The sequence below is a fragment of the Aquarana catesbeiana genome, linkage group LG12, assembly GCF_042186555.1.
Source record: "Aquarana catesbeiana isolate 2022-GZ linkage group LG12, ASM4218655v1, whole genome shotgun sequence".
NCBI lineage: Eukaryota > Metazoa > Chordata > Amphibia > Anura > Ranidae > Aquarana > Aquarana catesbeiana.
This window is the reverse complement of record NC_133335.1, coordinates 55,733,870-55,755,853: the sequence shown is the minus strand read 5'-3', so window position 1 is coordinate 55,755,853 and position 21,984 is coordinate 55,733,870. Positions and strand designations below refer to the sequence as shown.

The 21,984-nt window shown below is 46.1% G+C and overlaps 1 protein-coding gene across 1 annotated transcript; it reads right to left on the bottom strand.

The window, feature by feature from the left end:
* Positions 1-339: 339 nt before the first annotated feature.
* Positions 340-19,694, bottom strand: LOC141114257 (lysozyme C-like). Its single transcript, XM_073607841.1, has 4 exons — positions 19,530-19,694; positions 12,481-12,630; positions 2,839-2,917; positions 340-518 (listed from the first exon to the last, which is right to left on the bottom strand). The coding sequence occupies exons 1-4, from the start codon at positions 19,657-19,659 to the stop codon at positions 458-460; spliced, it is 420 nt and encodes a 139-aa protein (XP_073463942.1). The 5' UTR covers positions 19,660-19,694; the 3' UTR covers positions 340-457.
* Positions 19,695-21,984: the final 2,290 nt, after the last annotated feature.

Below are 21,984 nucleotides of genomic sequence, written 5' to 3'. Positions count from 1 at the left end.
TAGGTTTTTTACTTGCCTTTGGGTCCCCGGTGCCACTATCTTGAATGAGGGAAGCTGGCTATGACTTCTCACTGTTTCACAGCCGGCTCCTCTCATTTTTTAAGTGAAGTTAAAAAATGAGTGATTATTGCTAGTGGCTATAGCAGCCACTAGCGATAATCGCAAGTGAATTTCCGGCAGGCTGGTTGTACCCAAGTTGATTGATGGCTGTTTATGGCCGGCCTTAGTGGCTGTTTTAAGTGATGGGCAGTAAATGATATCCTATTTTATACTAAAGATTTTTTTTTTTAAATAAAACATATATACATTTCGAAAAAAAAAAAGCAAAGCATCCTGGAGTAGAATTTTTCACTTCAAGTTTATTTGGCAAAGTATGATGAATGTAGCTCGGGTAACAGATGGCAGAACTGTATTCATTCAGCAAACATATCTTGTCAACAGAGTGTATTAAAGGCAGTTAACATCCAGTTGTGTAGGAGTTAAGGTTTCGTCCTTTGCAATACTTTGTCCAGACGCTCCTGTCAAAACAGTCATATTATGAGTTCACATCAATTTGTGTGATGTTTTATGTATGGTTTACTTTTAGCCATCTCAACAAGATGTAATAGAGTAAAATAGGCTAGGGTCATATAAATATATAGTCAAGACCCACCAGACAAAAGACTAGTTGTTGTAATGGAGTGCCAACCCTAGTTTAAAGTAAGGGAAGGGAAAAAAGACAATAGAGGTAGGGCATTAAGCGGTCAACTCCAGACATCCATATTGAAACACAAAAATAGTAAAATAGTATAGTATAATTTATTCATAGAAAAATACATAAGAACACATACATATATGTACAAATAGAAAGAATATAGATCAGTAAGGGATCATGATAGTATACCAAGTAAATGTAAACAAGTGTCGGAGGAAAACTGGAGGGGGGAAGAGGAAGAAGGGGAGGGTGGGGAGTAGGGGGAGAGGGAAAATACACTCACATGTATTATATATAGATCTGTTTATGTATAAACTGTCCTTTTTGTGAACAGATCTTTGATTTAACAAGAAGCAATTCAGCCTTGAAGAAGTGGATATGTCTAACTGACTACAAAACATGTTGGCCTTGATTGCTTGTTTACATTTACTTGCTTTACTATCATGATCCCTTATGGATCTATATTGTTTCTATTTGTACATATATGTATTTGTTGTTATGTATTTTTCTATGAATAAATTATACTAATTTACTATTTTTGTGTTTCAATATGGATGTCTGGAGTTGACCGCTTAACGCCCTACTTCTATTGTCTTTTTTCCCCATGTAATAAATAGATATACAATTTGTGATCTGAATGCAAGTTTTTTTGTACCTGGTACTCTTGGGCCAGTATATACCACTAAAGCCCCTTGCATACTAGCCATGTCTTGTCCAATAATGTTAGCAGAGCTTTCCAGACCCTTATTAGACCTATGGGCGGCCAGATGTAAATAGACTTTCGTCCAATTACCTGCTATCAAAGTAATGTAAACAAGTATGCTTACATCTGGCCGCCATAGACTAACATACAGTTTCCAATCAGGTCCTCTTGAAAACTGACAGGTGGACCCGATCGGACCACTTGTGTGAAAGGGCCAGGCTGCTCTAATTCACATAACCTTTAAAGGTTACATTGTTAAGCATTCAGTAAATGAGGCATCCTTAGAGCAGAACTCCAGCCAAAGGTACCAAAAAAAAAATCAATAACCCATATACTCAGCTTTTGCTGTAATTTGCCCTTTCACTTCAGAGACTTCCCCTACAAACCATCTTTTTTCTGCAACTAGATGTTCTCAGTCTGAAGACCAGCATCATTCAACCCACTTCCTCTAAGCCTTGGTCATCCTAGACCTGCCCCAGCTTGTTAATGGATGGTGAAAGAAAAAGCACCTCAGTGATGAGCTTATCTCTCTGTTACTCTGCTCTCTCCTCCTATTAGCATGCTTCTCATCAGCATATAAACTAATTGGCTCCTCAAGCTGCTACTTCCTCTCACGCAGCCCTGCAAGAAGCTGATATCATATTACATTTGGGTACTTACATTTAGGGCTCTCCCCCCCCCCAAAGAATAGGTGCAGGTACCCCCTATTCCAAGTCACAATGTGTCTTCATCCCCTACCCACCTTCAAGCACTGTCTCTTGGTTGCATTCTCTACCCACCTCCCAGTACCACTCTTTTTTAGAGAATACAGCACCAAGTATCATTTTGTAGTGCTAAGTAATTTGTATAGAATGTGTTAATGAAAACAAGAAAAGCAATAAAATAGATCCCCTGCAGCCAACAACAAGAGACCCCCCAGCAAAAATAGAGCCCACATCAACAATATATCTCCCAGCAGCCAGCATCAGGAGACCCCCCCCCCCCCCAACAGCAGATTCCTCGCAGCAACAACTGACCCCTAAGCAACATAAGAACCCAACAAGAGATCCCCCTCCAGCAACTACAGACGGCCTGTAACAATAGATCCCCCAGCAGCCAGCATCAATAGACCCTCCAGCACAGCCTATCACCTCTTGTCATTAGATACATTCAGTGCTGGAGGTGCCGGAACTGCATTCCCTTGCTTTCCACCACTGAAAAAAAGTCCTGCTTACACTGCTTCCTTTCAAAACATATTTATTGGTATTTTAATAAATACAGATGGCTATTCATTTGTATAATTTATAAGTAAGTATATATCTATGTAGCGTTTAATCATGATTCCAGTTGCTCCTTTTGCCCTGGCTGACTGGAGTCCATACTTTGTGAGATTACCAAAACACAAATTATAAAAGAGGGTAGTGCTCTATCTGAGTGATCTTTAATACAGAACATAACTTACCAGGCACCCAGTCCATTTGGATCTCTCACAATTCTCTTTAGACATCTTACATCGTCTGAAAGATCTGTGTCCAGTAGGCCTAAATATATAACACACACATAAAAAATGTAATGTTATTATTGTTTTTTGTTTTATTTTTTATTTAAATGAGTGCAACAGATAACAATGAGAAGTTGATTTCTTACAACATGCAGTGTGAGCATTTCAAGTGCACACAAGATATTCTCAAAATACATCAAGTAGAAAGTACAGTGGTGCAAACAGAATAATTCACAAAAAAAAACACAAGCATGAGATACAATGATGCGTTTAAAAAATTGGAAAGTTGGTTGAAACTTGCAAGGAACCACACTGGTAATCCATCATAGAGGTTTTTCACACAGAGGTAACCTATAATTTCCAAGTAGTGATAACAAGATGCAAACCAGGACAACAAGGGAGACATTACACAGACAATTGGGGAAGGAAGAAGTCGATAAAAAAGGTTCCAGCCTGGACCGTACGCTTCAGATTTTTAATAATTTTTGTGAGAGGGACAGGGTTAGAGGGAAGAAACAAAATTAGGGAGAAGACTACCGCTGAGGGAATGGGAGAAACAGAGGTGAGTCAAACAACTCAATGTGAGAGGTGGGCAGGCCAGTTTACAGATATTGGAGGTATTTATCAGAGAAACGGAAGAGATTCCAATGGATGGGCTTATGTTCCTCAGATTTGTCTCGAAGAGCAGAAGTCGGGTTTTCCATGTATTCAATGTCATTCACTCTGGCTAGCCATTGGGGGAGACACTAGGAATACAAGCTCTGGTGGCATTTAGAAGGTGTTAATGCAGAGATTTATGGTACCATTTCCCAGAGAGAGCTGTAAGTAGAATTGCCACAGAATGGTCTTGGAGAGAGATGCCTGTAAAAATATGAATAAGTTGAAAGACTGGCTTCTAAAAAGTGTGTAGACCCGGGCAATCCCAAAAGATATGAAGGAGCATGCCTGCATGAGAGCCACATCTCCAACATTGGTTGCTTTGCTGAGGGAATAATTTGGCAAGGACTGAAGGTGTCCTGTACCAATGAGTTACTATCTTGTATATAATTTCTTGGTACTTGCTACACAATGAAGATTGCCCATGTGGCAAGAAAAGGGGGATCCAAAGGTGCATGGAGATCTAACAAGAGTTTGTATAATGTAGAGAGAAATTTACAAATAATACATAATACTTCAAAGGAGTGAAGTTTCCTGTGGAAGAACACATGTCTGGGTAACGTTCCGAAAGTGTGATAGTTGGAGAGCTTTCCAATAGTCTGGAGATGGGGAGGCAGAACCTGTGAGCAAGTCCCTGATAAAAATCCACCCCTGAGGCTGAGAATTTAGAAAGTCCTGTTCTTTTTTCTCACTGGCAGGACTCTGAACTGAGCCTTTGTGAAGGGGGATTGTTTGGCCCTGAAACAAGTTGGCAGTCTTTTGTCTTCCTATTAACTTTATTTTTATCAGCAATATTGGTCATTGAGAGACTGTTGGGTGGATTTACTAAAACTGGAGAGCGCAAACCTGTTTGCAGCTCTGCATGGAAACCAGTCAGCGAGGTTTTTTTCTCTAGGCTTAATTGAACAAGCTGAAGTTACGAGCTGATTGGCTACCATGCACAGCTGCACCAGATTTTCCACTTTCCAGTTTTAGTAAACCAACTCCTATGACTTGAAGATGAATGGCAGTTGATGGAGTAGGTCTGGAAACAAGGCCCTTAGTAACAAAGTGAACCAAAAACACTTGAAGGACTGTTTCCTGCCACATAATAGTAATGGCATCTTGTGGTATCTGCTCTTAGGTTAGACTTATATAAAATACTAATAAGGTTGGCAGGAACACTTTACGTATTGTCAATCCTATAAAGATAAAGGTTTAACTCCAGCAATAACTGATTATCTGTTGAGGTAGGGACAGGTTAAAATTTCTGTCAGATTTTATTGTCATCTGTTTCCCTAATGGGGAAGTGATACCAATTCTCTAAGGAACAACTTCTATAACTTCTGATAATGTGCTTATTGCTGTCAGTGCCTTCCTGTCTTGATGACATATGCATCCCGCATTTCCTATCCTGGTGTCACACTAACTGCAAGGGAGTGATATTAAATTTTGGGGGTCACAGACACAAAATAAAATTCTGTCTTAATATTTAATTCTTCTTCTCTTTTTTCAAAACTGGAAAAAATAGGCCTTTGCTGAACACTTAAAGTGTATGCATAGTCAACATTTTTGTTAGCCCTTGATAGAGTAGGGAAGCATAGGAACCCCTGCCATTTTTTTATTTCTGTGTGTGTCTAGGTAGATTCACTCCTACTATTTGTGTTTGTGACCATTGTTAATGAGTCAAAATGTGAAGGCAAATCCAAAAGGTAAGGGGAAAAATTTCAGTGGCGATAAAAACTGTTTAGGAGGGCAAGTCCCTTCACATCAGGTTTCCTCTTGTTTTCTGTTGAGTGTCCAGTACAGGAAATGGGGGGAAATCTCTCCAATGTAATCCAGGCTGCAAAAAAGAAACCAACTTAAGAGATTGTAGCCATTCCTTACTCTAAAATAAATATTTTGGGGTGTGACTTAGCACACACATGGTGGATGCTTGAGCACCCAACACTACTTAGGGACCTAAGTCTTCCAATCAGTAAATTTTGCCAGATGGGGAAAATACTAAAATTCCTTAGCCCCTAAAGCTCCCAGGGACTTTCCAACCCCTGCTTTTAAGGGCATTTTGAGCTTCCCAATGTTAGGATGCCATAGTCCATTTGACCATCTGGTGCCATGGTAAAGCCAGGACACAGGTGAGGAAGAGCAACTATCCTGCTCTAAAGCCAAAGAGTATTCAATCAAATATGTCCGTCAGGTACAACAAGTTACTTACTGTGACTGATATGACACTTCTTGCAGGAAACATCAAGACTACACTGTTTGCAGCTATAACAGGGTGCTGGTCTGACCTACAAACCATGTCCTCTGGCGTTGATACCATTGTTAAAGCCAGCAAAAAGGCATCCCTATGTCTAATCTCCAACAATTAAGAGATTTCTATATCTTTCATTTGATAACCTTCAATAGCCACCTGGAGAACCTGGACAACCAGGGCAGTTGACATAATATACAATCCAGAGTGGTTTCCAGCAAGATCACATAGATCTTCCCAGATGTAGCTGACCAGTGCTGGCAATGTACTTAAAGTGGAACTTTGGTCATTTTTTTCAACTTTCCATCTATTAAATCTTCTGCCCTTGTTGTTTTATCTTTGGATAGTAAAACATTTTTTTCTGCCAGTAAATACCTTATACAGCCCACTTCCTGTTTCTTGTCTGGTAAAAAGCCTAGGCTTATGACACAGCTCTCTCTCTCACTCTCATGAGAGTTTGCCAGGAAGGGAGGGGGGTGAGTCATAAGAGGGCCAATGAGAGCTGCAGAGCTGGAGGTGTGTGTCTGTGTAAATCCAGGAAGTGAACAGGCAGCAGCTTCAGCTGCCCACAATTAAAATGGTTGCAGCCAGACTCAGTGGAGCATATTTGGCAAGTTCAGAATCGCAGTATATATAAAATAATATGCAAAATGGTTGGAGGGAAGCTTCAGAATGGCAAAGATGTTTTTATTACAAATTATTAAGCAGACTGCAGTTCCTTTTTAAGTACACATGTGGATATTGCATATTGTGTGAGAAGCACTAGAAGTCTTGCTAATCACAAGATGAGTCACTTTTACTAGACCACAGATTTCAGAGAATTTCCTAGTTATTCACTTCAATTATTTGTTTCTAATGAGGCTGATGTGTTTTGCTGTGTTATTTTAGAATGCAATAATAGTACTTTGCAGAATGATTGAATCTTGGTCTCTGTAAATTCTAATCTTCCAGCATAGGTTTGTGAGAATTTATTGTCAGGAAGTCTGGGGGGTACATCACATTTCTACAATCATGATATTCAGCAAGTCTGGTTAAGATGTTTAGTTGCTTGTTTGTAGGCAAGTGCAGTCTACTTTATCCACCGGTGATGCTCAACCGCAGCAGCATTGCAGGGGGTGAGGAAGTCAAGGTAAACATGGTTCCTCTATGGTTTCCTGGGTCACTGGGGAAGCTATTCGAATGGATGCTGCTGCCTCATGTGACTCTGTTAGCTATTTTAGGTCAGGCAGAGCCTATTTAAGGCCCTGGCTCCCAGGCTTGGTGGGCATTTCGCATGTGGGTAGTGTAGGGACATGTAACCCGTCTCATAGGGACAGTGACAAGTGACAGGGAGAGGTTCAAGCCAAGTAGAGAAAGGAGAGGGACACGCAGGCATGGACTGGCCATCGGGACTACCGGGAGTTTCCCGGTGGGCCAAATGGCTCAGTGGGTCAGTCAGGTGCAGTCCTGAGCTGCTCCTCACTGACAGTGAGTGATCGCGATTTCACTCCTGTCAGGAGGAGCAGCTTCCGTCACTTGCTGGAGAGAGCAGTAGGAGTTATGCTCCCTCCAGCCTGCAGGGGGAGATAGACAGCTGGCCGACTTTCCTTCCTCACTCCCCTATCACTTGTTATCACATGACTGGAGAGAGGAATGAGAAGCTGCCTTGAAAACTGTGGGTACATGTGGGAGGGGGAGGAGAGGGAGGACTGTGATGTGAAGGGGGCTGCTGGTGGGGACTCTAATGTGAAGGGGGCTGCTGGTGGGCACTCTGATGTGAAGGGGGCTGCTGGTGGGGACTCTGATGTGAAGGGGGCTGCTGATGGGGACTCTGATGTGAAGGGGGATGCTAGTGGGGACTCTGATGTGAAAGGGGCTGCTGATGGGGACTCTATGAAGGGGACTGCTGATGGGGACTCTCTGATGGGGACACACTGATGTGAAGGGGGCTGCTGGTGGGTACTCTCTGATGGGGACTCTATGATGTGAAGGGGGCTGCTGATGGGGACTCTCTGATGTGAAGGGGACTGCTGATGGGGACTCTAATGTGAAGGGGGCTGCTGATGGGGACTCTGATGTGAAGGGGGCTGCTGGTGGGGACTCTGATGTGAAGGAGGCTGCTAGTGGGGACTCTGATGTGAAGGGGGCTGCTGATGGGGACTCTATGAAGGGGACTGCTGATGGGGACTCTCTGATGGGGACACACTGATGTGAAGGGGGCTGCTGGTGGGCACTCTGATGTGAAGGGGCTGCTGGTGGGCACTCTGATGTGAAGGGGGCTGCTGGTGGGAACTCTTATGTGAAGGGGGCTGCTGGTGGGGACCCTGATGTGAAGGGGGGTGCTAGTGGGGACTCTGATGTGAAGGGGCTGCTGATGGGGACTCTATGAAGGGAACTGCTGATGGGGACACACTGATGTGAAGGGGGCTGCTGGTGGGTACTCTCTGATGGGGACTTTATGATGTGAAGGGGGCTGCTAATGGGGACTCTCTGATGGGGACTCTGATGTGAAGGGTGCTGCTGGTGGGGACTCTGATGTGAAGGAGGCTGCTAGTGGGGACTCTGATGTGAAGGGGGCTGCTGATGGGGACTCTATGAAGGGGACTGCTGATGGGGACTCTCTGATGGGGACACACTGATGTGAAGGGGGCTGCTGGTTGGGACTCTCTGATGGGGACTCTCTGATGTGAAGGGGGCTGCTGATGGGGACTCTGATGTGAAGGGGGATGCTGATGGGGACTCTGATGTGAAGGGGGCTGCTGGTGGGGACTCTGATGTGAAGGGGGCTGCTGGTGGGGACTCTGATGTGAAGGGGGCTGCTGGTGGGGACTCTGATGTGATGGGGACTGCTGATGGGGTCTCTCTGATGGGGACACACTGATGTGAAGGGGGCTGCTGGTGGGGACTCTCTGATGTGAAGGGGGCTGCTAGTGGGGACTCTGATGTGAAGGGGGCTGCTGGTGGGGACTCTGATGTGAAGGGGCTGCTGATGGGAACTCTGATGTGAAGGGGCTGCTGGTGGGGACTCGGATGTGAAGGGGGCTGCTGGTGGGGACTCTGATGTGAAGGGGGCTTCTGATGGGGATTCTCCGATGGGAACACACTGATGTGAAGGGGGCTGCTGTTGGGGACTTTCTGATGGGGACTCTCCGATGTGAAGGAGGCTGCTGGTGGGGACTCTCTGATGGGGACTCTCTGATTTGAAGGGGGCTGCTGGTGGGGACTCTCTGATGGGGGCACACTAATGTGAATGGGACTGCTGATGGGGACTCTCTGATGTGAAGGGGACTGCTGAAGGGAATCTCTGATGTGAAGGGGGCTTCTGATGGGGACTCTCTGATGTGAAGGGGGCTGCTGGTGTGGACTCTGATGTGAAGGGGACTACTGATGGGGACTCTCTGATAGGGACTCTCTGATGTGAATGGGACTGCTGATGGGGACTCTCTGATGGGGACACACTGATGTGAAGGGGACTGCTGATGGGGACTCTCTGATAGGGACTCTCTGATGGGGACACACTGATGTGAAGGGGGCTGTTGCTGGGGACTCTGATGTGAAGGGGGCTGTTGCTGGGGACTCTGATGTGAAGGGGCTACTGATGGGGACTCTGATGTGAAGGAGACTGCTGGTGGGGAATCTGATGTGAAGGAAACTGCTGATGGGGACTCTGATGTGAAGGGGGCTGCTGGTGGGGACTCTGATGTGAAGGGGCTGCTGATGGGGACTCTGATGTGAAGGGGCTGCTGATGGGGACTCTAATGTGAAGGGGGCTGCTGGTGGGGACTCTGATGTGAAGGGGGCTTCTGATGGGAACTCTGATGTGAACGAGACTGCTGCTGGGGATTCTGATGTGAAGGAAACTTATGATGGAGACTGTGATGTGAAGAGGGCTGCTGGTGGTGACTCTGATGTGAAGGGGGCTTCTGATGGGGACTCTGATGTGAAGGGGGCTTCCTCTCTGATGAGAACACACTGATGTGAAGGGGGGATGCTGGTGGGGACTCTCTGATGGGGACTCTCCAATGTGAAGGGGGCTGCTGGTGGGGATTCTCTGATGGGGACTCTCTGACGTGAAGGGGGCTGCTGGTGGGGACTCTCTGATGGGGACACACTGATGTGAATGGGGCTGCTGATGGGCACTCTGATGTGAAGGGGACTGCTGATGGAGACTCTCTGATGTGAAGGGGGCTTCTGATGGGGACTCTCAGATGTGACGGGGTCTGCTGGTGGGGATTCTGATGTGAAGGGGACTGCTGATGGGGACTCTCTGATGGGGACTCTCTGATGTGAAGGGGACTGCTGATGGGGACTCTCTGATGGGGACACACTGATGTGAAGGGGACTGCTGATGGGGACTCTGATGTGAAGGGGGCTGCTGATGGGGACTCTGATGTGAAGGGGGCTGCTGATGGGGACTCTCTGATGGGGACATACTGATGTGAAGGGGGCTGCTGGTGGGGACTCTCTGATGGGGACTCTCTGATGTGAAGGGGGCTGCTGATGGGGACTCTGATGTGAAGGGGGCTGCTGATGGGGACTCTGATGTGAAGGGGGCTGCTGATGGGGACTCTGATGTGAAGGGGGCTGCTGGTGGGGACTCTGATGTAAAGGGGGCTGCTGGTGGGGACTCTGATGTGAAGGGGGCTGCTGGTGGGGACTCTGATGTGAAGGGGGCTGCTGGTGGGGACTCTGATGTGATTGGGACTGCTGATGGGGACTCTCTGATGGGGACACACTGATGTGAAGGGGGCTGCTGGTGGGGACTCTCTGATGGGGACTCTCTGATGTAAAGGGGGCTGCTGGTGGGGACTCTGATGTGAAGGGGGCTGCTGGTGGGGACTCTGATGTGAAGGGGCTGCTGATGGGGACTCTGATGTGAAGGGGGCTGCTGGTGGGGACTCGGATGTGAAGGGGGCTTCTGATGGGGACTCTCCGATGGGAACACACTGATGTGAAGGGGGCTGCTGGTGGGGACTCTCTGATGGGGACACACTAATGTGAATGGGACTGCTGATGGGGACTCTCTGATGTGAATGGGACTGCTGATGGGAACTCTCTGATGTGGACACACTGATGTGAAGGGGACTGCTGATGGGGACTCTCTGATGTGAAGGGGGCTGCTGGTGGGGACTCTGATGTGAAGGGGGCTGCTGATGGGGACTCTGATGTGAAGGGGCTGCTGATGGGGACTGCTGATAGGGACTCTCTGATGGGGACACACTGATGTGAAGGGGGCTGTTGCTGGGGACTCTGATGTGAAGGGGCTGCTGATGGGGACTCTGATGTGAAGGAGACTGCTGGTGGGGACTCTGATGTGAAGGAAACTGCTGATGGAGACTCTGATGTGAAGGGGGCTGCTGGTGGGGACTCTGATGTGAAGGGGCTGCTGATGGGGACTCTGATGTGAAGGGGGCTGCTGATGGGGACTCTAATGTGAAGGGGACTGTTGGTGGGGACTCTGATGTGAAGGGGGCTTCTGATGGGAACTCTGATGTGAAGGAGACTGCTGGTGGGGACTCTGATGTGAAGGAAACTTATGATGGGGACTGTGATGTGAAGAGGGCTGCTGGTAGGGAATCTGATGTGAAGGGGGCTTCTGATGGGGACTCTGATGTGAAGGGGGCTTCTGATGGGGACTCTCTGATGAGAACACACTGATGTGAAGGGGGATGCTGGTGGGGACTCTCTGATGGGGACTCTCGATGTGAAGGGGGCTGCTGGTGGGGATTCTCTGATGGGGACACACTGATGTGAATGGGACTGCTGATGGGCACTCTCTGATGTGAATGGGGCTGCTGATGGGCACTCTGATGTGAAGGGGACTGCTGATGGGGACTCTCTGATGTGAAGGGGGCTTCTGATGGGGACTCTCAGATGTGACGGGGTCTGCTGGTGGGGATTCTGATGTGAAGGGGACTGCTGATGGGGACTCTCTGATGGGGACTCTCTGATGTGAAGGGGACTGCTGATGGGGACTCTCTGATGGGGACACACTGATGTGAAGGGGACTGCTGATGGGGACTCTGATGTGAAGGGGGCTGCTGATGGGGACTCTGATGTGAAGGGGGCTGCTGATGGGGACTCTGATGTGCAGGGGGCTGCTGATGGGGACTCTGATGTGCAGGGGGCTGATGTTGGGGACACTGATGTGAAGGGGGCTGCTGATGGGGACGCTGATGTGAAGGGGCTGCTGATGGGGACTCTGATGTGAAGGGGGCTGCTGATTGGGACTCTGTGATGTGAAGGGCGTTGCTGATTGGGACACACTAATGTAAGGGGGGATGCTGTTGGGGACACTCATAATTAAAGTGGGCCGGTCATGATGAAGTCCAGGGCCAAATTTTTGTCCCAGTCCAGCCCTGGGGACACACCATCCTTCCTGCAGACCTCCCCATTTAGGAATGGACTGGCCAGGCCACATTCTGCCCCTCAAGACAGACGCTGTCGGCAAATCTGAGACCTGCTCTGATACACTTTTCTCTTACATTGCGTAAGTGTTACCGGTTGGGTGTCTTCCTGCCAGGGTTGTTGTGAAATCTAGATTAAAGTTCTGTTCTCTGTGGGTTTACTGCTGCCAAACCATGCTGCACCTTTCCACATTTTGCTAAAAGTAACAGAAAATCAATATTTTTTTGAAAATATACCCTAGTTTAGGATAATGGAATAGGCCATGTGCAAAATATCAGCAGCTAAGGTGTTACCATTATTATCCTTATACATTAATTACACATTACCATAACAAGATGTTCTACATAGATTTTTGCGCCCAGAGGTGTAGCCATCGTCACACCACCAGTAACTGTTGACCTGGAAGATGCCATATTCAGAGGGACTTCTGTTCAAGGTGTGATCATAGTAACTGGCATAATGAACCAAGCACATATCTAAAATAAAATAAAAAAAAGCAAAAATATATTTTACTTATGAGTGTTTAGAAGAACTTCGGTGAAACCCAAAATGTTTTTATAGCTACTAATTGCCATTATATATAACGTATTAACAATTATGTTTCAGTTTGTGAAGCTGGTACATTTCTAATAATAGCTAATCTGCCTAAAGCGTTTTTTTTTTTTTTCAGAACAAAGACGAGTACCTACATTGAATGAGGTGTGTCCCTTGTGCTGGTGACTGCTCTCTTCCTTTAAATCTTCAGTCCACTGCATCCCCTGCATACCCCTTCAGTCCTCTACATCCCCTGTATAGTCTCCTGGTACTGCATAGGTTAATACAAGCTGCTAGACCTGGGACAGATACTCGTCAAGTGTGCCGACTATGCCCCCCCTTTCTGACCCCACCTCCATTCATAGAAGCTGTACTATAGTCTCCATTAAAGAAAATATTTATATGAATAGAAGATGGGTGGATGGATGAAATGTCTGCCCAGGGCCGATCCTGGGCAGGTGCGCTGGGTGCACCATACCCAGGCACCACAGAGGTGGGGGCCCTGAAGCGCCAGAGTGCTCCCCTCCCTTCTCCTCTCCTTGTCTGTGTCACACACACAGTGGGTTTGCTAGGGGGAGCAAATTTATTCCTCATTCCCCACTTATGCCCCCCTACTGGGGGCTGGGGGGTCACATGCAGCAGCATGCAGCGGCTTGGAGCTTTTTCTCTCTGTCACCTGTGTCCTCTCCCACGCATGCTGCTGCAGCCCAGCATGCACAGTATAGGAGAGCATATAAGGAACCCAGCAGAGGGAGGATCTACCCATCGTCCCGCCCACCTAGGCACTGATGGTCAAGAGCTGAGCTCCCTCAGAGGCTGTGCCCGGTCCGGGATCCAAGGTCCTGATGCCACCCATCCGGCCTCCATTCAGGGCAGGAGATTGTAGCGTTCTCAGTATGCCCTGCCACTAGGCCTGTGTTGAAGCCAGGACCTGACAGGAGTAGAGGACTTGGGAGGCAGAAGATAAGGCCACCAGCTGACTGCCATAAGGAGAGGTGAGTGAGCCATCACACAGAAGCTGAACAAAGTCCTTAGTGGGGTGACTAGGGTTGACATTTGTGAAGAGGGGGTATTTGTAAAGTGAGGGGGTAATTTGTGACGTGGGGGGTGGAGAGGGGTATTTATGGAGTGTGTGGGCGGGGGGAATTTGTGGAGTGTGTGGGTGGGGGGGGGTCGCCGCTCTGTGTGATCCAGGGGCACTGGTAAGCTGCAATTGGTGGGCACTGGCAGGCTGCTTTTGGTGTGCACTGGTAGGCTGATTTTGGTGGGCACTGGCAGGCTGATTTTGATGGGCACTGATAAGCTGCATTTGGTGGGCACTGATAAGCTGAAATTGGTGGGCACTGATAAGCTGCATTTGGTGGGCACTGGTAGGCTGCAATTAGTGAGCGCTGGTAGGCTGCAATTGGTGAGCACTGGTGGGCTGCAATTGGTGAGCACTGGTAGGCTGCAATTGGTAGGCATTGGTAGGCTGCAATTGGTGGGCACTGGTAGGCTGCATTAGGTGGGCACTGGTAGGCTTTATTTGGTGGGTACTGATAAGCTGCAATTGATGGGCACTGATAAGGCTGCATTTGGTGGACACTGGTAGGCTGCATTAGGTGGGCACTGGTAGGCTTTATTTGGTGGGCACTGATAAGCTGCAATTGATGGGCACTGATAAGGCTGCATTTGATGGGCACTGGTAGGCAGCATTTGATGCATTGATCTCTTGTATCATTTCCGCAGTCTTTGACTATTTCTTGTGTATCAGGTCTGCAGTCTCTCACCATCTCTTGTACTATGTCTGTAGTATGTCTCTTTCTAACAGACTCTCTAACAGAAGCAGAATTAGAATTAGTGAAAGGAGGATCCCAGGATAACGAGGACTTCTTAGGGGAGCATCTCTGTGTTTGAGTTGTTGCCATAGAAACATTTGTATAGGGGAGGAGTTAGTAAGATGACCAAGCCCATGTGGGGACGCCAGAAATATTTCTGCACCCAGGCATCTGTGACCCTAGGATCGGCCCTGTGTCTGCCTCCTCCATTCATAGAGCATTTTCATTATGGGAAACGATAGTACAGCTTTTATTAAGTCTATTGTTAAGTCCAAGTCTTTAAGGTAATTTTGGCTTCTCTTAAAAACTAAACAAAGTAGGGCATAAAGGGGGAGGAGCAATCCTGGAACAGGAAAGATAAATAAAATAAATTAATTAATTATTAATCATTTGCAGAGCTATTCATTCTGAAAAACTGTAGTCCTGGGTGAATGACGGCAAAATCAAATGCTACTAGGCTATTTTTTCTCCAGGGTGGATGTCATTCGCTCATAAGAATAGTATGCATCAGGAAAATACCACATTATGGCTCCTAGATAAAGCTGTCGATCCTAGTAATTTTATTTTTTTAAATCATCAGTTCCTTTCAATGGCCATAGTGTGGTATTTTCCTGATTTTCACTTATTCGACCTGAAGAGAAAATAGCCTAGTAACGTTTGATTTTGCCAGCATTTATATAGAACAAATGTACATGCAGTTTTTCAGGATGAATAGTTCTGCAGATTTTTTTTTACAAATACACCCATGAGTTGTATATGTGTATTTGGATAATTTTCTTTTTCATATTTTCATTTTCCTTTTTTTGGATGAGCTGACTGGAAGAAAAAACATCTGCTCCAAATTGGACCTATAGGAGAAACCAAAACCTCCCTAATACATTGTGCTATTTCTGTTCTATTCTGTTCTATTACACCCATTGTGATCTGATTTAAAAATCAGGACACAAGAAGTGTAACTGAACGTCCCACACTCCGCTTGAGTGCTTCCGTCAGTATATCGCAGGGCCATCTTAAGAGCATTATAGGCCCCTGGGCAATACAGTGCACTGGGGCCCTGTCTACACAATCACACACGAGAATAAAAATGCAAATTATCAAAAAGGCTATATTTATTGGTACTTCCAACAAAATCAGTGTTTAAACATTAACACAACGTTTGGACAATATAACACGAATTTGATGGGCAGAGTGGCAGCGTTTGATGGGCACAGTGGCAGCGTTTGATGGGCACAGTGGCTGCGTTTAATGGGCACAGTGGCTGCATTTAATGGGCACAGTGGCAGCTTTGATGGGCACAGTGGCAGCTTTGATGGGCACAGTGGCTGTGTTCAATGGGCAAAGTGGTAGCTTTTGAGGGACACAGACAGTGGCTGTGTGTGATGCACAACTTGAACGTACTTAAGTAGACAGTGCTAGACTTCTTTGAGGCCGCCGGCCTGGTGCAGTACAGTGTGTCACTCACAGCAGCAAGGCAGCGCCAGCTATCAAGGGCCGTCTTTCCGCTCCCCTCCCTCTCCACGCTGTCTGAAGAACATGGCAGAAGTGGGCGGACTTGTTCACTAGCAGCTGGGGCGGCCACGGCGCGCTACGAATGCTGGGGCGGCCGCGGCCCCTGACTGACGTCACTGGTTGCTAGCTAGACGCCGGGCGGCCGGCGATTCTAGCAAGTGAGCAACCAGTGCAGTTAGTCAACTTAAGCAGCAGATTGCAGCACTGAGGATCGTCCCTGGATGGGGCCCTCCAGACAAGTGGGGCCCCCGGGCAACTGCCCAGTGTGCCCAGTGGAAAAAACGGCCCTGGTATATCGCTTCCTAAGTTCTGGAACACAAGACCAGTGGATCTGGCTACGTTACCCCAAGAATGAGGCAACACCAGTTTTGGAGTGAACTAGAATAAGAAATGTTTATTTGAAATCTCACACAAATATATACACCAGGATGACACCCCCCCCCTCCTGATCATAATACCCTAACAATACAACTGTAACCAGAAAAATAATGAACTAGTCATTTAAACCAGCCTAGATGCCTAGACTATTCGGCTTCAAGCTCACAACTTACAATACACATTATTACAAGTATAAACACATCCCCCAATAGTTTGCTAAGAGACAAAGGTGTGTTAATTAGCACAATTAACAATGGGTGAAAGACCCTTCAGACTAGTAGAAAACAGGAGACCCAGAACTTTCCAGATATCATTAATCAGCTTTCACATACATCTGCTATGAGTCCTACACTGGCAGAGACCATCATGGCCTCTTTAATAGTGTCCTTTTGCATTACATAGCAGAATATCCCAAATGCTTGTAGCTCCCTTAAATGCCAAGGCACATAGTCAGTAGGCAAGAGACTAGCATTCAGTCCCCTCCAAAAGCCTCTGTCCCGAGTGAGTCTGTCACAAGAACCTATATGGCTGTAAACAGCTGTGCACTGATTGGGAACTTATTTTCCACCTTTATCTACCTGTATACTTTAAATAGTTCAGCATTAATAACATGCACAGTATTAATAATTCAGGGATCCTAGGCACTTATAATAAATGCTTTAAGGGGAGCCTGTCCTGTCCCCCTTGAATACCATAACAGAGTAACAGCATGTACTACATTTATTACCGTTATCACAAATAATGAGCACTTATAATTATATCCTAATATATGTTCTCATCCTCAGATCAAACATGTAACACTACATCTCCCTTCATTGTTGTTGTGGAATTGTGGCTGAGGGAGGGGGTAATATAACTTTGAATTGAAGCTGAAATCCAGGACTCAAGCTCGATCATGCTTACAGTATTTGGTTCCCTGGGTCCATGGGGCCCAAAAAGAGACCACCACTGTTTTTTTACTACTACTTGTCAGGACCTGGGCTAGAACAGAACTATATAGATCAGACCAAAATTGAGGGACAAATGAGGAGGAAAGAGGGACTGAGGGACTTTGTTCACAATCAGGTACAGCACCTCGAAATCAAAGGGATTTTAGCTACAACCAGTACTTTTTGGCACTGACTTTGATTATGTAAGCTTTGTAAAGGTAAGGGGATAAGGTCCATTTTAAAGCTGAATTCCAGCCAGATATTATAGACACAAATGAATGCTGCTCTGAATTTGTTATTACACCATTATTGTATGTATTTCATTTAAATACAGGTAGTGTGAGTTCCTGAATTAGACTTGGTATCAGCCTCCTGCAGTCCCTATAAGGCAGAGCTTAGACTGGGATAGGATAAAGCAGCACAAGAAGCCAATTAGGTAGGTTACAATGCTTATGTGATCACAAGGAGCATGCGGAGAGGAAAAGAGAGCAAAGTGACAGAGAGATAGGCTCACTGGTCTGCTGCTCCCTTTTAATGACTAATTATTTTATGTTCTGCAATTTTTATCCATAGTTACTCTTATATAGGGCTTTATAACAGAGAGTCTCAAAGAGAAATTATTATCTGCATGAGTAGTAGGGATGAGCCGAACACCCCCTGGTTCGGTTGCGAACACCGTTAAAGTCTATGGGACACGAACGTGAAAAATCAAAAGTGCTCATTTTAAAGGCTTATATGCAAGTTATTGCCATAAAAAGTGTTTGGGGACCCGGTTCCTTCCCCAGGATACATGTATCAATGCAAAAAAAGTTTTTAAAACGGCCGTTTTTTTCAGGAGCAGTGATTTTAAGAATGCTTAAAGTGAAACAATAAAAATGTAACATTACTTTAAATATTGTGCCTGGGGGTCCCTTTAGTTTGCCTGTAAAGTAGCGCATTTCCCCCATGTTTAGAAAAGTACCGCAGCAAAATTACATTTCTAAAGGGAAAAATGTCATTTAAATTTGCTCACGGCTGTAATGTATTGCCAGATCCCGGCAATATACATAAAAAAAAATCATTTACAAAAACAGTGTGGGTTTCCCCCCCCCAGTCCACACCAGGCCCTTCGGGTCTGGTATGGATATTAAGGTGAACTGCACGTCAAAATGATTTTTAAAAATGGCGTGGGGAACCCCCCCAAAATCCATACCAGACCCATGCCGTTTTTATCTTAATTCTGTCATAGGGCTCCCCTTAACCACTTCAATACACTATATTATACATTGTACACTGCACTATATACCCTGTACTGTATTATAAATACTACACTGAATGCACTAAATACTGAACTGCAGTATGTATACTATATGGACTGCACTATATACTATGCTGAAAAATTGGGCCTTAGGTGTTGGTGGTGCCAGAACACGGTAACCCATCTCAGTTACTCTTGTTGGGTGCAGGTCCCTGCTGTTAAATATTATTTTAGAGGCTGCTTGCCCTCTTTTAGTGGCCTGTGAGCGTCTGCCTCTCCTTGGAGGCCTTCCGAACACGATGGGTATTTTTTTTATTTTTTAACACAGCACTACACTGTACACCGCCTGAAGTGTATTTAAAACTGTACACACTGTATTATATACTGTGTACACCACCTGCACTGTATTAGAAACTGTACACCGCCGAATGCATTGTATATATAGGCTACGCTGAATGCAGAGTATATATATATATATATATATATATATATATATATATATATATATATACTAGTCTGACTGTATATATATCAAATACACTGCCACTAACTAACTAACCTGCCTGCCTAATCTAGCTCAATCTCTCTATCTCTGTCCACTATAACACACTATACGGGGGCTGTGTAAGCAGCCTTATATAGTGTGGGGTGTGAACTTAGTCCCCCTGAGCCATGATTGGCCAAAGGCACCCTGCCTTTGGCCAATTATGGCTCTCGCTTAGGAGCGTGCTATGATTGGTCAAAGCATGTAGGTCAGACGTATGCTTTGGCCAGTCATCATACAGCAATGCACTGCGGTCTTGCAGTGCATTATGGGGTACTCGAATTTGCCACGAATGCCCCATAAAATTCGCTGTACGGCGAATGGGCGAACACCCGATGTTTGAGTCGAACTCACGTTCGACTCAAACTCAAAGCTCATCCCTAATGAGTAGAGAAGGCTTGACCAAATTACAAAAAACAATACTTACAATCTCCGAGAGTGTAGCCTTTAATGCCGATAACGTTACCGCGTTTTATGGCATTCATCACAGTACATTTGTGCAGTGCCCAGGTGCCAGCAACAAGGGCGACCAGAATGAACAGAGTGAAAACCTTCATCCTGAAAATAGTTTAAGGAGCACCGGCGCTTTCCCTATTTATAATAAAAAATGGTGACACAATGCAGGCGATAAGCACATTTAAAGTAAACAAGACACGGGGATGTCTTTTGGGTCTTCAGACTGGAATATAAAACATTTCTGGAAATAATTCTGATTAGTTGCATTACCTGCCAGAAAATGAAGTTGTGCAATTAGATGTATTTGCCGTTAGCAAACAAGCAATACACATTACGTAAAGGTTTTCTGTGTCAGTTTATTTTTTAGAGGTGAAAGGAAATATTAGTTATACACCCATATAAATATTCCTAAATACTGGAATATGAGTGTTAATCACCATATGGGTTAAAGTACACCTATAATTTAGTAATAATCATAACGTTATTAAAATAATAGTACAGTTTGTCTTCACTGAACACTTATTTAAAGCCCGATTCTAGGCAAATTAAAAAATGATCCCTTGCACTGGGTCTGTGACTGTACTTCAAGGGTGAATTGCTTGTTTTGGTCTAGGTGAACTTACCCAATCTTCTGCTCCTCTCAACCGCATCTTCTCCTCTAAGTTCCAGCAGTTTAGGGTCCTGACTACATCAAAACCAAGGCAGAATCCATAGCTCTGCCCCTGAGGACGTCAAGGGACAGCCGTCTGAGCGTGGGGAGCGTCATCTGCCGGGGAGCAGAAGATCAGGTAAGCAAAATGTTTTTCCCCTCCCCTAGACAAAACAGACTGTTAATCCTAGCAGTGAGGGTGCAGCTCCACTGCAAGCGATACGTTTTCCTGAAGTCGGGCTGTATGTTATTGTTACTGTGTTTACTTCAATGTACATTTTATGTGAGTGTAAGCAGGTGCAGCCTACATTGTCCACTGCAGGTGGCACTCATCTGCAGTGGCATTGCAGGAGAAGAGGAAGTGAAGAGAAACACAGTCTCTCTATGATATCCAGGGTCACTGGGTAAGCTATCTAATTGTATATTACTGCCCCATGGAACTCTAGTAGCCATCTTGGGTTAGGCAGAGCCTAGTTAAGGCCCTGGCTCCCAGGCTTGGTGCGCATTTCACATGTGTGTGTAGTGTGGAGACATGTCACCTGTCTGATAGGGACAGTAATTAGCGGCAGGTAGAGGTTCCAGTCGAATAGGAAAAGGATAGGGACATTCCATCCTTCCGGAGACCTCCCCATTTGGGCTTGGACCAATCAGACCACATTCTGACCTGCTCTGCTACACATTGCAGGTATTGCCATGAGTATTCCTGGTCAGGTTTCTTGTGAATTACTGGATTCTGCATTATTACAATTCCATTCTTTGCAGTTGTGTGTTTACTGTCGCCCCAACACGCTGCACCTCCCCACATCAAGTTTTTACAAATTGAAGCATAACCTAACTTTATCTGAGCACTAAAAATGACATGTAGCACCCTCTACTTGGGTAGGTGCTAGAATAGGGTTTGTGTGATAGTAAGTACATTTAAGTAGGCCTAGCTGGAAGTTGTTTGGTTTGAAGAACTGGAGATGGAGTACTAGACTGTCAGGTCCTTTCAGGGAGCTCCCCAGTCTGGGGGGGGGTTACCTTGGGCCTGGGCTTAGATGCAGGATGGAGCCCTCCAGGAAATTGTGGAAGTTCTGAACAGGAGGCACAGGAGGAGAAAAGAGGACAGCAGGAGCTAGTACTGCCGGCAAGTCTTCAGGAGGGAACCACCTGTAGCAGCCAAGAGGGCTGCTGAGTGACAGGCACAGTCAAGAGGACTAGGTAGGCACGCCTGAGAGGACTGGGAGTGTGCATTTTGGGATGGATGTAGAGCCAGCAGTAAGGACTGTGATGTCAAGGGCAGTGGAGTCGCGAAGCTGCAGCCAGGAGGGCTGACAGGTTGGGGCTGGCTGGGAGCAGTAGTCCATCTGTGGGACAGCTAGCACAAGAGACTTACTATTTTTGCTACACTATAGGGGCCCCCAGTCCCTGCCTGCTAAGGGCAGTTGCTGAGGCCTGGCTGAGCCAGTGTCAGGCCTAAACATGTACTTGCTGCTCTTGGTAGTCAAGAGCTGTGCAGGAGGAAAAGAGAGCAATAGTCTGCAAGCAAGAGTTGTGCAGGAGGAGTTTGGAGAAGTGCCATGTACAGAGAGTGTACATAGTTGTCCTTAGCAACTTGCTATTATTCTTATGGGCATCCCGTACTTCCCATACCCCATCCAAGTTAAATTCCCTCAATAAAATACAAAAAAAAAAGCTATGGACTGTGCATTGCCTTGGAGTGACTGAGGAATGAATGCCAGGCTGGGCAAGGAGACAGGTGGGCCACCTGTCTCCCAACACTTAGCAGCCCTTACGG